At 37.9% G+C, this 14,303-nt stretch overlaps 1 protein-coding gene across 2 annotated transcripts in view; it reads right to left on the reverse strand.

The window, feature by feature from the left end:
- The window catches only part of SLC4A4 (solute carrier family 4 member 4), a 290,745-nt gene that overhangs the window by 77,538 nt on the left and 198,904 nt on the right, over window positions 1-14,303 (reverse strand). For both annotated transcript variants that reach the window (XM_088020772.1, XM_088020764.1), the window contains 2 exons: window positions 9,825-9,958; window positions 3,655-3,926 (listed from right to left, as the gene is read on the reverse strand). In XM_088020772.1, coding sequence (XP_087876898.1) covers window positions 3,655-3,926; window positions 9,825-9,958 — 406 coding nt within the window. The remainder of the gene's footprint in view (window positions 1-3,654; window positions 3,927-9,824; window positions 9,959-14,303) is intronic.

Below are 14,303 nucleotides of genomic sequence, written 5' to 3' on the forward strand. Positions count from 1 at the left end.
AAGGCACAGTGGGGAAATATGACCTCTATTACATCAATTAATAGCCACTCTAAGAAAAGGAAATTTTAGCTCAAAAACCATGTCTCCACCCTGACTGATATGTCAAATCTCATGGCTAATTTTCCTTTTAACACTTGCAACTGAGCTTTTGGAGTTCTTCAGTAAACGAGAACCTAAGGAGGTACGTGACTTTGGCCCCCGAGCAATAGATGGGGCAAAATGAAGGGAGAAAAAGATGCATGAAGAAACTGAAACTCAGGAAGTGATGAAGATTTATGGAAGCAAGTGAGAACGAGAAAGATAAGGAAGGAAAAGAGGAGGAAGAGTTGTCTTCACAAAGCAGAAAAAATTCACAGTATTATTGTGGCCATGAGTAGAGTTTTCTTAGTGATTAAGTGACCCCTAGTTCCCTTCCTGTAAAATGATTTCTCAGTTTGCAGGATCATGACTCCATCTGTGTAGTTGCTGGTTCACTGTTACATACTGTCCCAGTGTTGAAAAACAAGTCATCCGCCAGTTTAAATATTATTGACTCATTGACTGAATTCTTTTACTAGGAGTGCATGTTGCGATGAAAGGCCAGGCTTTTGTTGTTTTAGGAACACTTGCTCTAGCTGTACATGCAACCGTATTATTCTCTATCAGTTTTCACGTTTGTTATCACGAAGTACTAAATTTATGGTGGTATATAGGTTTTCTATCAAAAAGTATTAAGGTTATGAGGGAAACATACACTCACTAGTCTTAAAGGGTTTTATAAAGTATGAGACTGTCATGAAAATGGAAATATCTGTTTGCCTTTTTCCAAACCAGAAACAGATTTTATTTCCATAGGTTAAAATAATCCCTCACATTCATGTGCATATCCTTCAGGAGTGCCTTTCATCTGGACAACTCTAAAAATATGGGGTGCAGCCAATGGTCTTGTTGCAGAATAAGCCAACTATCCAACAATATTTGCTTAGGAAGGAGGATGATGAAGACTGGTTTGTTGGTTCTATCATTCATACTTACTAACCTTAAGTTTTAATAAATAATACCAGCAGTGTTAACAATGACAGTTAACACTTAATTGCTTATTACATATCAGAAACTGTCTTGAGTACTTTGAAATACATCATTTTTTCTGTAAGATATAACAATTCTATAAGGTAGGTACTGTTACTAACTCCTTTTTACAGATAAGGAAGGTGAGGCAAAGCTTCCTTGGGAAAAGGAACTTGCCCAAAGTTACACACAGGGTATGATTAGCCACGCTGGGACTCAAATACAAGATTTTCTGATTTCAAAGCCCTGCTACACTGCTTTACTGGTACCACTTGGAGGTAGTAGGAATTGTCAGAGTCCTTCCAAGAAAATTCCTAACTATTTAGGACAGACTTTCTATCCAAGCTAAAGAAAAAAGTTCAAAGGAAAAGCTATCTCCACTTCAGCTAGTACTCACTATGCACATGTTAAGCCTCAAAATGAGTTTTTCAAGAAAACAATGATCCTTCTTGGAAGGAAAATTACATGTAAAATTTTTATATATTTTTCACAGTTAAAACACATTCAAATATGTCTTCCTTGGCTTCTTATTACCCTCTCTACCAGCATCCAATTAAAATGAGTTTCAGTTTCCATTAGCCTCAGGTACGTAGATCTTCTTTGTGACAGGTGTGCTGACAAAGCCCTTATCTGGCTTTATGAATATCTCACACCTCAAAACAACTGAGAAAGTATCTTTTTTCCTTTAGAAAAAATTGCTGTATGACTCCTCAGACTTGTCTATGAAGTCAGATTACAGACTTCTTCATAAATAAATATTTACATATAGATAAATATATAAAGATAGAAATAATCAAGACGAAAGTTCAAAATCCTCCAATTCAATATGTCTGTGAGTCAATATTTTGAACATGCATAGTCTGGACTTCCCCTGAAAGTCCAAAATGGGAGGGTAAACCACCCCCCCCACTTTCTTTTTGGACAAGTTCTACATGGTTGTATAATGGTAACATCCATGTCTCAAGCATATTTCATTAATCCTAATGGTAGTATCTATCATGCACTGAGTGCTTACTCTTTTCCAAGTAGTTTTTAAGTTATGAAATATTTGTAATCACTATAACATTTTGACAATAAGCTTTTGTATCTATATATCACTCAAGTTGCCCGAATCTTTAAATTCCCCCTTTGTACTTGTCTCCGCTTTGCTTTTAAGCATGCGCTTTATTTTAATGTGTCGACTGTCCTTAAATAAGACCAAAGAATCCATGAGTGCAAAGCCCAACAATGCCCTATCTTTCCATCAGTGTTGCTGAGTGACCCAATTTTAGGGAGATACTGTTCTCTTGTCTCTCACCACTCAAGATGCTACAGGTGTTCGAAGACTTCTCCACCCAAGGGGCAGAGAAGAATGCAGATACAATATCAAAATTTCTGAGAGTAATCTGACACAGCCTGGTCACAAGCATTAAAATTCTTTGTAGTATCTTCTTTAATTTTTAAATTTTTGTTTGCATTCTAGTCTGTAATACATCCACGTTTGTTTTACTGTAAACATTAAGAGGTTTTTCCTCAGAATCTATAAGTAAAAGTGTATAGTGCATGAATGTGCCCTACATCTATGCTCAGGTTTACACAGCCCTCAGTACACTGTTGTACTCCTGGTGCTGTAAGACCTTAGTCAAAAGCCTGGAGTGTGTATCAATTTTTATTTTAAGGGACAATGACCCGTAGCTAATTGCATCACCTGGGATAACTAACACTATTACCATGTAATTGTCTGACACAAATGTCTACCCCTCAGTCTCCCAGAGCAAATATAAAACAACTTTCCCCAAAGTGAATCTTTTCCCCCAAATGCCTTCCATATTATAAAACGATGATGAATTACTCCAAAAAAAAAAAAAATTCCAGAAACCAAATTGAGCACCTTTTTGGGAAAAATCCTGATGCTGACCAGGTTTGGCAAGATAGATATTAAAGTGCTAAAATGTGCAGAATCAAATTCCTTACCAAGAACTTACTTTTCACTTTTATGTCTTTCCTAACTCTAGAATATAAATCTTCCCTGAGAGCGTAACACTCCTTTTCTTCCGTTCATTTCTTCTTTTCCTTTCTTATTCACATTGTCTAGGACAGATGAACTATAAGGCTCTACTTTACCACTAGGTAACTCCAGTCTGAGATTTTTTTTCAATTTCACACTTCAAATTATATAAAGTGAATAAGTATCTTGTTTCTTCTATAAGCTTGAAATAATCTATTTAGAGTTTACTTTAGGAAGAGATTCCTATAATAATAAGGAAATGGCAAGAGATGGGATAGAAGTTCAGAGGACTGGGTTGGTCTGGTCCTTATATCTGTTAATATTTGTACCTGGTTCCCTCAACTATCAGATAAGATCAACACTAATGTACACTAAATCTCCTTGGAAATACTGCAGTTTGAGTTATTTTCAAAGTATTGAGCTAAATACATTCACATTCCAGAGCTCCTGGTTTCACCTCCTGATTGAATCACGTGGCTAAGATACCTCGGGGTAATGAGACTTCAAACTCAGCAGGATGGTTTCTCAGAGAAAATACCATGTTGAAAGCCTGCATGCATGGAGCCTACACCTTCCTCCAAGCACAGGGGAAGCACAAACACTAAGCATGATGTCCTCACCTGGGTCAGGAGGCATACAGGCACAGGAAAACTGAGTACTGTAGCCCACTTTGAAGTTGGAGTTGATGGGGTAGTAGTCAGCTAGCTTGATCATCTTCTTGAAAGCATCGTAGATAAAGATGAAGCTAATCAGAGAAGAGAAGCCCTCTTCGGTGAAGCGAGTGAAGTACTGAACCAAGAAGCTGGCATCTGTGGCTACCAAAATGAGACACAAGAAGGCTGACCACAGGCCAATCCAAAGGCGAAACTCCAGGTAGTCAAAATTATGGTCCCTGGAAAGAAAAAAGAAAGGTATTTAGACTCCTCCTCCATGGAACACAAAGAATAATATAAAACTACCCAATGACTGCAGAATGATTGCTAAAAATACAAGATCACTTTTAGACACTAGATATAAAGCTCAGTCTTGATTTCATCCTGAAAATATTAAGGTTAAGAATGTGGTCTAGTAATATTATTAAGCTACCGTAAAGAAATAATCCCAGAAGTTTAGGAATGGCATAAAAAACAGTCATACCATTTGTATGTAAATCACTCAATTTTCTCCTTCAAAAAATCTGGTCCCTGCCTTTATGGAATTTATAAAAGAAACAATTTGGAAGTGTCACGTTGGTAGCCAGTATGCACTCAATAAATGTTTGTGAGCTTTACTGGTTAATGAAGATCCTAAGCTAAATATGTTCTCTGTCCCTACATCATTGCAATCTACTGAGGGAGACAAACTGATAGACATAATCACACCATAAAATACTACACGATATCTAAAGTTTCCCACAGTGTCCCAGAGGAATAACTAATTCTGGCTGGGGGAGGCCAAAAGGAGTTGCAGAGAAATCTCAAGGTATTTAAGGATAAGTACGCTGCAGCATACACTTGCTGTGTTATAGCCAGATGCAACCACTTCTCACGAAGCTTGCCCACAGACACGATATCCTCCTGCTAAAGTTGTGTGTAAAGCATCTTGTGACCACCTTGTTTTTCGTCTGTTCCTATCCCACAGCAGTCTTGGAATAGGCTGCCTGCATCAGAGGATGCCATTGTTTTTTGAAGGCCTTTCCATTTCTTTTAAGTAAATTAGTTCACATTTAGGAAAAGATGGGTCAAGTGTTGACATTTATCACTTCAAATTGATTCTTTTAAAATTATGTGAAGATTACTTTATTGTATTCTCATCATTTGTGATGAAAAAGCAAAGAGTAGTAGTCATATTTCTTCTACAAGAAAAAGAAATAATCAAGGCGCATGCATGCTTGAAGTTCTACAGTCTTGCTTTTAAACAATGAGTTTCTGATGGTGATATATTGAATACTTTCCTAAAGGCATGGTATCAACACCTTCACCACCACCAACCCAATCTGGGCCACCAAGAAATCTTTGCTTGATTAAAGTCCTTACTGATATCCATGTTTGCCCAGCTCAAAGCCATTTTCCACATCACAGCCAAAATGATCTTTTTAAATGTAAATCAGATCCCCCCACCCCCATTTAAAACCTTTTGATGGCTTCACACTGCTCTTAGAATAAAATTTAAATTCTCTAACCTAATATAATGCTTGGCCTATAGGTTTCCAATGAAAACTTGCTAGATGAATTAAGGCAAGCCTATGGCTTAGGACTTGAAATAGTTACTGACATGACCTATAAGCTATCACAGGGAGCCAGGAGATCCTGAGTGAAAATTTTACAGAATATTAGAATTAAAAGTTCCTTAGAGACTGCAATGGTTAATTTTACGTGTCAACTTGGCTAGATCACGTGGTACCCAGATATTTGGTCAAACATTATTCTTGGTGTCTCTGTAAGGGTGGTTTTGATGACATTAACATTTAAATTGGTACACTTTGAGTAAAGCAGATAGCTTTCCATAATGTGGGTGAAACTCATCCAATCAAGTTCTTCAACCAAATACAGCAAAAAATCTGCCAACCCCAAGCAAGAAATTTTCTCCAGCCGATTGCCTTTGGCCTTTATCTGGAACATGCCTCTTTCTGGTTCTATAGCAGGCACCCTTTGAACTTGAACTGGAACATCAGCTCTCCTGGGTCTCCAGGCTGGCCCACCCTACAGATTTCGGACCTGTTAGTCTCTATAATTGTGTGAGCCAACACCTTATAATAAATCTCTTTATCATACTGGTACTGTTTCTCTGGAGAATCTTAATACAGATATCAATTAGTCAAATATGTCTCATTTTATAGATGAGGACACCAAGGCCAACAATGAAAGTTAAGTCATTTATCCAATGCCAAGGTTTTAATGGCAGAGCTGAACCAGAAACCAAATCTCTGCATTCTTGGGCTGCTCCTTTAAAAAAATCATACCATCATTCCCCTATCTGATGTGTATTTAGGGTGGGCCTTAAAATCACTGTCTTTTGTTTCCCTCTTTTCATCAAATCACATAAATTGGAAATATTACCAAAGCAGGAGATTATTAACACTTGGGTAGAGAGTTATCTCCTATGGATTTCCTGGAATCTTTCTGAAGACATCTTTTGCACTCCCTTATAGTTCCCTTTACATCTGGAACCCCACTGCTTAATCTTATGCATGTCTTTGTGAGATAAGTAGACTACAGAAAAAGCGAAATTCTAGGAATTTGAGATAATTTACATTATCACACAATGAATCAAGTCTCAGAGTTAAGAAACAGTTTTATTACTTCTGAGCCAACAAACTTTTTCCTTAAAATAAAAATTTTAAACAATTACCTAGTTTTGCTTCCCTAACAAGATGACAGGGCAATCTTGATTTGTTCTAAGAATGCTAATGGTTGTTTAGAGAACTGATGTTTACAGGACAGGATGAGAAACAAATCCAATAACTAGCTAATGGTTAGGAACACTCAGTCTGAGTACAAAGGAAAAAAAAATGCACGTATACACTTAAATCTTAGGATCTAAACAATATACCAAAATAGCTGCTCTAAAATACTAAAATACTCCCAGAGTAGCTTTATAAGAATAACCCAAATAAAATCACAAAAACCCATGGCACTTCATTATAAAAGTGCTATGTTTACAGCAGCAAGAAGAAAGAGGAATAGGAGATGAGAAACTTTTTAAAACAAGTTGATCAACAGTAATGACTACAATAAAATGGCAATATTACATCCAATAAGTTTATCAGTCCCTTTAGTGCCAAGTTTAAATAGCAATTAGGTTATAAAAAGTAACAGGAAATGATAGTAGAGACAAAAGAAACTATTGTGAATTCAAATGAGAAAATGGGCTTACATCCTTGATACCACAGTGTTCCTAGATATTTTGAGTTATAGTTTCTGAGGAGCATAAAACCAAGGTACAAACTGAAGAACTAATCTGAAGCATGCTACAGAAGTTAATGTTCAGTCACTGACAAATATAAAACTCCCTAAACTATGTGAATAAATCCAGTAATATAACAGAAGAAAATAATCATTTGAAGACCTCTAAGTAAAATGTTCAAAGAATAGAAGGAAAAAATTATTGAATGACCAAATGACAATTATACAGGTTAAACTCCAACTTTAATTATGGGGCTTCTACATAGCTTAGAACACAGTGGTAAAACTTCTTTCAGATTCCTCACATTATTATAAGGTTTATAAGGTATAAAAACAGTGCAAAAGAGCCTGCAGGATTAGGAAAACAAAACTACAACTGTCATTTGCAAAGTTTGTAAGCTCTTGCCTTCGTTCTGTTATTAATTTTAAAAAGGTGACAGCACATCTTTCATATTCCTTTGTGATTCTTCAGTTTACAGGGCAAACATTAAAACCTGTATCCCATGTCAGAAGGAAACCAGTGGGTTATGTGGAATTTACGTTCGACTCCACTCAAACTACCTACTTCTCAAAAATGGTAAAATATGTTGGAAAAAATCTGGGCAAGACAGACTAAAGCAGTTTCTTTACCAAAGGACTTCTCAGATCTCTTAGTAAGCTAAAGTGTAAAGTGAATTACTAAGAGGGAGATAAAATATACAGCATTTTCCAGATTTATTGGGATCACAGAAACTTTTTGTCCCTGGAACACCTAAAATGGGACTAGAAATTGAGGAAATACACTTTGAGAAATAGTGATCTACACAAATAATCTGTATCTAGACAAAACATTAGCACTGTTGTTATAATATTTAAGCAAATGATACAGCATGGTGAACAAAATAATAAGGTTTGCCACACAAGTACCACATACTACTCAGTGATGAATTTAAAGCACAGCTTCTCAAATGTTTCTTGTTGCTTTACAACTGTTTTCAAATAAACCACTTGGAACTATGTTTACATTACCAATTATGATGAAACAGAAGGGAAAGTGAGAAAGGAACGTGCTTAGTGAAAGGAAATAATCTCTATCCTACAATTATCTAAAGTAAACTGGGATGCAAACATTTTCTGTATATTAAGGCTCTGATCACATTGCATCCAATAAATCTTTCTGCAAAGGTTGCACATGTTTGTTCCTGTTTATAGTACATGCTTGTTTCATCTTTCCACAAAGGCTTTCTTGTCTCACACAATGTTTTCTTAAACATATAAAAATGGTTTGACGTTCTATAAACTGACACAAACAGGATTCTTCCCAATGTCCTTCTGAGAATTATGATGGAGGAGGGATTTTTAGTGGTGAGCTACACAAAATTCACACTATTTAAAATTTAGAACTTTAAATTTTCATAAGACCTTTGCTGATGTTCTCAACCCAGTTCTCAAAACACTAGTTTTAAATCCTCATTCCCTCCTCTACCTTGGGATCGTTTTTGATCGCTTGCAGAGTTTCAAAGGCTACTGTACCAGTACTTAAGTCTAGGAGGTAGCATGTACGTAATAAAATTTCCAATAATAAAATCATAAAAATGTGTAACAATGTAAGAGTACAGAAATTCCAACAAGGAATGCCAGCAACTCATATGAAATTCTGCAATCTACCTAAGGATGGGAAAGGCAATTCTCTCAGAGAGGTATCAAGTTCATTAGAAAGAGGCCAGAATACCCAATTTGATTTTGAATCTATTTGTGTGCTAATGTGGCCACTCGGATAATTCACTTAACTTGAATTTCTCCTTCTTAAAATGATCCATCAATTTCTAAAAGAAAATATGATATCACAATGTTATGTCCATTAGGAGTGTCTAGTGACTCCATAAGAGACATAGGCCCCTGAGCCAGAAAGTAAAGCAGAAATTCAAATCCCAGCCCTACCAACAACTGATGATGGAGCCTTCAGCCATGCACTTACTCTCTTCCTGCCTGTTTTCTAATCTATAAAACAAGGTATGGCCCCTCCCTCAGTATTGCTACAGGACTCAAATGAGGGAGTACATGTAGCACACTTAGGATAATACTTGGTACCTTGGTACATGATCGGTGCTCAACAAATGTTATTACTCAGCTGACTCTTAAAATATATCTTTAGTTAAGAACACTGAGATCAGGGTTAGGAGCAGTGGATCATTGGAGCAGCTAGGCTCTTTCTTTAAAGAGTCATGTGACCTTGAACAAGACATTTTCTTTCTCTAGTGTATCAGTCAGGATCATGGCAGGAAATAGAAGGCATTCTCGAACAGGACTGTGAGGAAAACTTAATAAATGGGCTATTTACAGAGGTGTCAGTAACCGAGAATGGCAAGGTACTTGGGGACTAGCGACATCAGGGAGCCATTTTTACCTCCTAGCTTGAAAAGGCCAAGGAAGGACTAGAGTCACCAGAGCCTGGAGAGGGCTAGAACCAGGACAGAGGGGGCACCTTACAGGGGCTATACGCAAGGGACAAGCCCCTGCCAGACTGCAGTGTTAAAGCAGGGACAGTGAGGGGCAGGGAGGTAGACACCCATCCTGACTTCTCGCCCTTCCTGTCCTACTGAAGCACTATCAAACCCAAGAAGAAGCCAGCGGGCAAAGGAGCCTTAGTGTTGCAATCCACACAGAGGTCAGCCCCTGGAGCACAGAGTGAGGCTATAAGGGCAGAGAATGACGATGAGGGCAAGCGGATAGTACATCATCTGGGCCTCCGCTGGACCAAACATAAAATGTGTGTTGGAATATCTAGTCTCCAAGGGCCTTCCAACCTCCACATCTTAAAATTCTCATGTTCTGATAGACCTAATTATTATTCTACGCTCAATCTAGACTATGAATGTTCTACAATTAAACAATCCTAATTTATAATTAGATATGTGTATACATACTTGCTGAAATTAAATAGAAGCCTCTCAAAAACTAGAACAGGTCCTGTGCTGCTCAAGATGGTGAGGGGCTGACCAGCAAACAGGCAGAAGACAGCTCCAGAGACAGCTGTACCCAGGAAGCTCTCCAACACACCCTAAGAGAAAGAAAATAAAGCTGTTAAAAGAAACACGTCTTTTTCCTTCCCATGTGTGATGGCACTAGGGAAATTAAGCACATGAATATGCTATTACGAAGGCCAGAGCAAACACAGCAAATAGACGTGAAGAATTAAGATTCTTACCAGTAGGAATATCACCATGTATTTCACCATACGATTTAGTCACCTCTCCCTACTCCAAGGGCTGCCAGCCCGCTCCAAAGGACTACAGGAATTCTAACGACTGGTGGCTGATGACAGAAGGCAAAAGGAGGTGACTCTGATCCATTCTAAAAATATTAACTGAAGCTTCTGTATGTGAAATCACACTGTGTAATAATACCACCAAGTGGGTAGATGTGATTCAGTCCTTTGGGGTGTTTTTCTCTCTGTGGTTACCTTCAGTGTTTGTTTCAGCCTGATGTCACCTTGAACATAGCAGGTACTTATAAATAGTTACATTTTATACACAAAAGCAATTTTTTCTAAAGGAAAGATTTGAGAGGGGAGAGCAAAGGGGGCAAAAAAAAATTTGCCCTCTATCCTGCAATCTCTAAGACAGCAACTCCAAAAAAAAAAAAAAATTTCTTATTACCTATTCCTTCTCCAGTGTAAACTTATAGAAGAGCTTTAATTTATTTTAGAGGAAATACGTGTGTAGGGACATGAATAACTATATCTTTGTGGCCACACCTCCCTATGGTTTATTTATTTATTTATTTTTAAAGATTTTATTTACTTATTTGACGGAGAGAGAGACAGCGAGAGAGGGAACACAAGCAGGGGGAGTGGGAGAGGGAGAAGCAGGCTCTCTGCCGAGCAGGGAGCCCGATGCGGGGCTCAATCCCAGGACCCCGGATCCTGAGCCGAAGGCAGATGCTTAACGACTGAGCCACCCAGGTGCCTCCTCCCTATGGTTTTATCTCTGGAAACTCAGACCATTGTTTTCCTTTAGCCAAACAAGAACAAGGAAACATAAGCCATCAAGTATTACTGACTTAAAAGATTATCGTAACTTACTTAATCATGTCATTTGGGACCAACGCCTCAGACGATAGCAAACTAGTCCATACCCTCTATTTTTCATCAGTTTGAATTTTAGTTAGAAAAGCACATTTTTATTTGTAAGAGGATCCTTTTCTAAACCTGAAATAGTATTCTATCAAGGGATGATTTTTTAAATATAAAAAGATGACAGTCCCTTTATTCATACGTAAGGGTAGACATCTAAACCATAAAACTTGTAAGATAAACATTTTTCAAATGAGTAAATATTCTATAGCTTTAAAAGACACAAATATATATATATTTAATGGTAGGTTAATTTACATAACAGCAAAATCGCTGATCTCTATATGTGTATACTAAAACAAAATGGTACGAGGAAGATCTCCCTCTTCACTGAACAATAAGTTACCTGTTCACAGAAGTATGATTTATGTTTACATAAAACAAGCCATCTCTTAATCTAAACCACCCTCTGTTTGGAGCAGAAAGGATTTCTGGGTAATCTGAGACACCACTCAGTCATTCCCTGCCCCCCACCAAACAGTTAACCTATCTACCTGTCAGCCTCTGTCCACCTCTTCCCACGGCCCCAGAAGTTCTCTAGCAACTTTCACTCACTTATCGTATCGTATAATGAAATGATTACACAGGAATTATTTTTTAAAATCAAGTTACAGTTATGGCATGAATAAGTCACAGGAGTAAAAGGCACAACATAGGAAGTATACTCATCGTATTTTGACAGATGGCGGCTACACCTGTGGTGAGCACAGCATAACATACAGAGAGGTTGACTCATATGTTCTTTCTACACCTGAAACTAATGTAACATTGTATGCCAACTATATGCAAATTTGAAAAATGTCTTTTTAAGTAATAAAAGTTTAAATATCAAAATAAAAAAAAGTTACAGAACTTAAATACACTAAGTGCTATACCCACTTAAAAGCCATCCAAAGAGACCCTTATTATAGTGATCACTCAAAATATTTTTTACGCTGCTTCAGAGCCAGCAATATTCTCCTTAAAATGGCACTGGCAACAGCACATCCTCCTCTTTGAAGGGTCGAGTTCAATTCAGAAAACAGATAATCCTTTAGAACAGTACCGTGTAATAACGGGGTTGGGGTGGGGAAAGGGCAAAAGAAACAAGGGCTGACAAATAAGACTGGCTTCTCACACAGTGAGCACCCACATTCTGAAACAGTTCAGAACTATTTCTAAGAAGTCGAGGTTGACAGTCTGGCAGGAGGGGACCCAGTTTCCATGGATGTGAGCTCTACGACATGACTGAAGAATGCCATCCCATTATTTTATAGCCATTCCATACATCATCAGGGTATCCACCTCATTCTTCTTCAGAGGGAGAGAATGAAGAACAACAAGCAAGGCTGGCAGAACCAGGTTGCATTCATGCAGAGAAGAGACTCCCTTGTGCCCAACAAACAGTTCTGATCTCTTACATGTGAAGATACTGCGATTCGGGAAGAGTTAAGTGATATGAACAAACCCGCATTCGGTGTGGCACGCCAAGTGCATGGAGTATGGATACCTACACAACCACGACCTCACCACAGCAAGGCTATAGGGTGTGCCCTCAGCTGGGATTTTCGTGGACATGCAGTGTTTCCCCTTCTGTGCACTGACAATGAGGGTTTTTTTTAATGTCTTTTAATTTATCTTTCTCATAACTTACTTTAGCGTGTGTAACATGAAAGGGTAGGAGTGGAATGTTCCATGTGGCAGGACAAGCCACATTCTGGGTATATGGGACAGGCAAAGTTACTGCATCATTCTTTATCAAGCATGGAAAAGTACCTATTTCTCATGACTACTGCACAATCAAAATACAGTACCACCAGGGTGTAAGAGAGAACATGAGGGAAGAAAGAAGAAATGCGAGATTAAGAATTCTCTACTTGATCTGACACTGCTATTAATCTCTCTGAAGGCAAGCACAGGGTCTCCAGGGGCCTTCCTATTTTTCTTCTTCTCATCAAGCTTTGCACTATCCCTCCATGTGCTCTGTAGGCATGCAGGGAACGCCAAAGGAACTGAAGAAGAAATTCCCAAATCATACCCTAGGTTCCACTTAATCAAAGGTCAACAGCCGTTGTTGCTCACTCAGTAAAGATAACAATGAATTTCTTCCAGAAAATGGCTTTGATTTATGGAAACCATGTGACTGTTAAAAGGCAGAGTATTTTTATTTCAGTACTTGATCTTTTGGTAAGTGCTACAGTTTCCATTCTCTTGCTGACAATTTTGAAACAGACAGGTGATTTATTATATACACTGCACTGGAAACTTGCTTAAGCTTAGAGATACTTGCAGTGTTTCTGAGAAAAGCACTATTTTCACCACATTTTGATATGTTCCTCTTGATAAGATAGAAAATTTAAAAATAATCTCATGCACTGAAATACTTCAGTTCAACTCACTAGAATTTGAAGCAATTTATAAGGTGAACTATCAGAAACCCCTTTTCTGATTTGTTATATTCAGGGTTCACGAATATAAAAAAAGGAAAATAACATGTGGGTGTGTGTATTTCTAATAGCTGTAACTCATAAAGACACTTTTAGCCCTGATTTCTCCCTGCCTCTATTAGTTCTCATTCAGTTCATGAGACTGTGTGTGGCTGAGCTCAGAGGTGTGGCAGAATCAGGTAGCACGAAGTGCTCCAGCTCCATTTTGGTTAGGCTTTCATCTCCTTCCATTTCTGATCAAGAATCACCCACTGTTGAAGAGGAGAATAAGCAAAGAACCAACAGTCAGGAAATCTAGAGTCTAGACTTTGTTCTGTTCCCCAAAGAGCAGGTGATCTTGGGAATGTCACTTCAAGTTTGTCGATTTTAGTTTCTTTGTGTAGGAAACGTGGGGCTGATGTAGTTTAACAATGGACTCTGAAGTCAAAAAAAATCTCAAAGTGACGCTAGACTATCCCCTTTACTCAATCCATGACTTTAAGCAAATTACTTTATCTCTTTATGCCTTAAACAGTATACATATTAGATAATACATGGAAAATGTTTAGCATAGTCTCTGATATAAAATACATTTTTTATGAACAGTAACATATACATAAGGTATTTGTTTAGATATAAGACGGAAAGCTGAACTAGATGATTTCCAGCGTCTCTTCCAGGTGGCTCGGCATAAACAGCACGTCTTGGAGTCAGGGACACCTGAATTAAATCCCAGTCACCCACCTCTCCACATCCTAATTCTCTCTTCTGTAAAATCGACTGCTATTTCAAGGAAAATGACATGGACTAAGAAAGACAATAATATATAAAGAGCTAAGAACATAGATACAATGAAACGTGGGTTC

The sequence above is a fragment of the Eumetopias jubatus genome, unplaced genomic scaffold (assembly GCF_037043125.1).
Source record: "Eumetopias jubatus isolate StellerSeaLion01/CBP00866 unplaced genomic scaffold, mEumJub1_p1.0 scaffold_2, whole genome shotgun sequence".
NCBI classification, from domain to species: domain Eukaryota; kingdom Metazoa; phylum Chordata; class Mammalia; order Carnivora; family Otariidae; genus Eumetopias; species Eumetopias jubatus.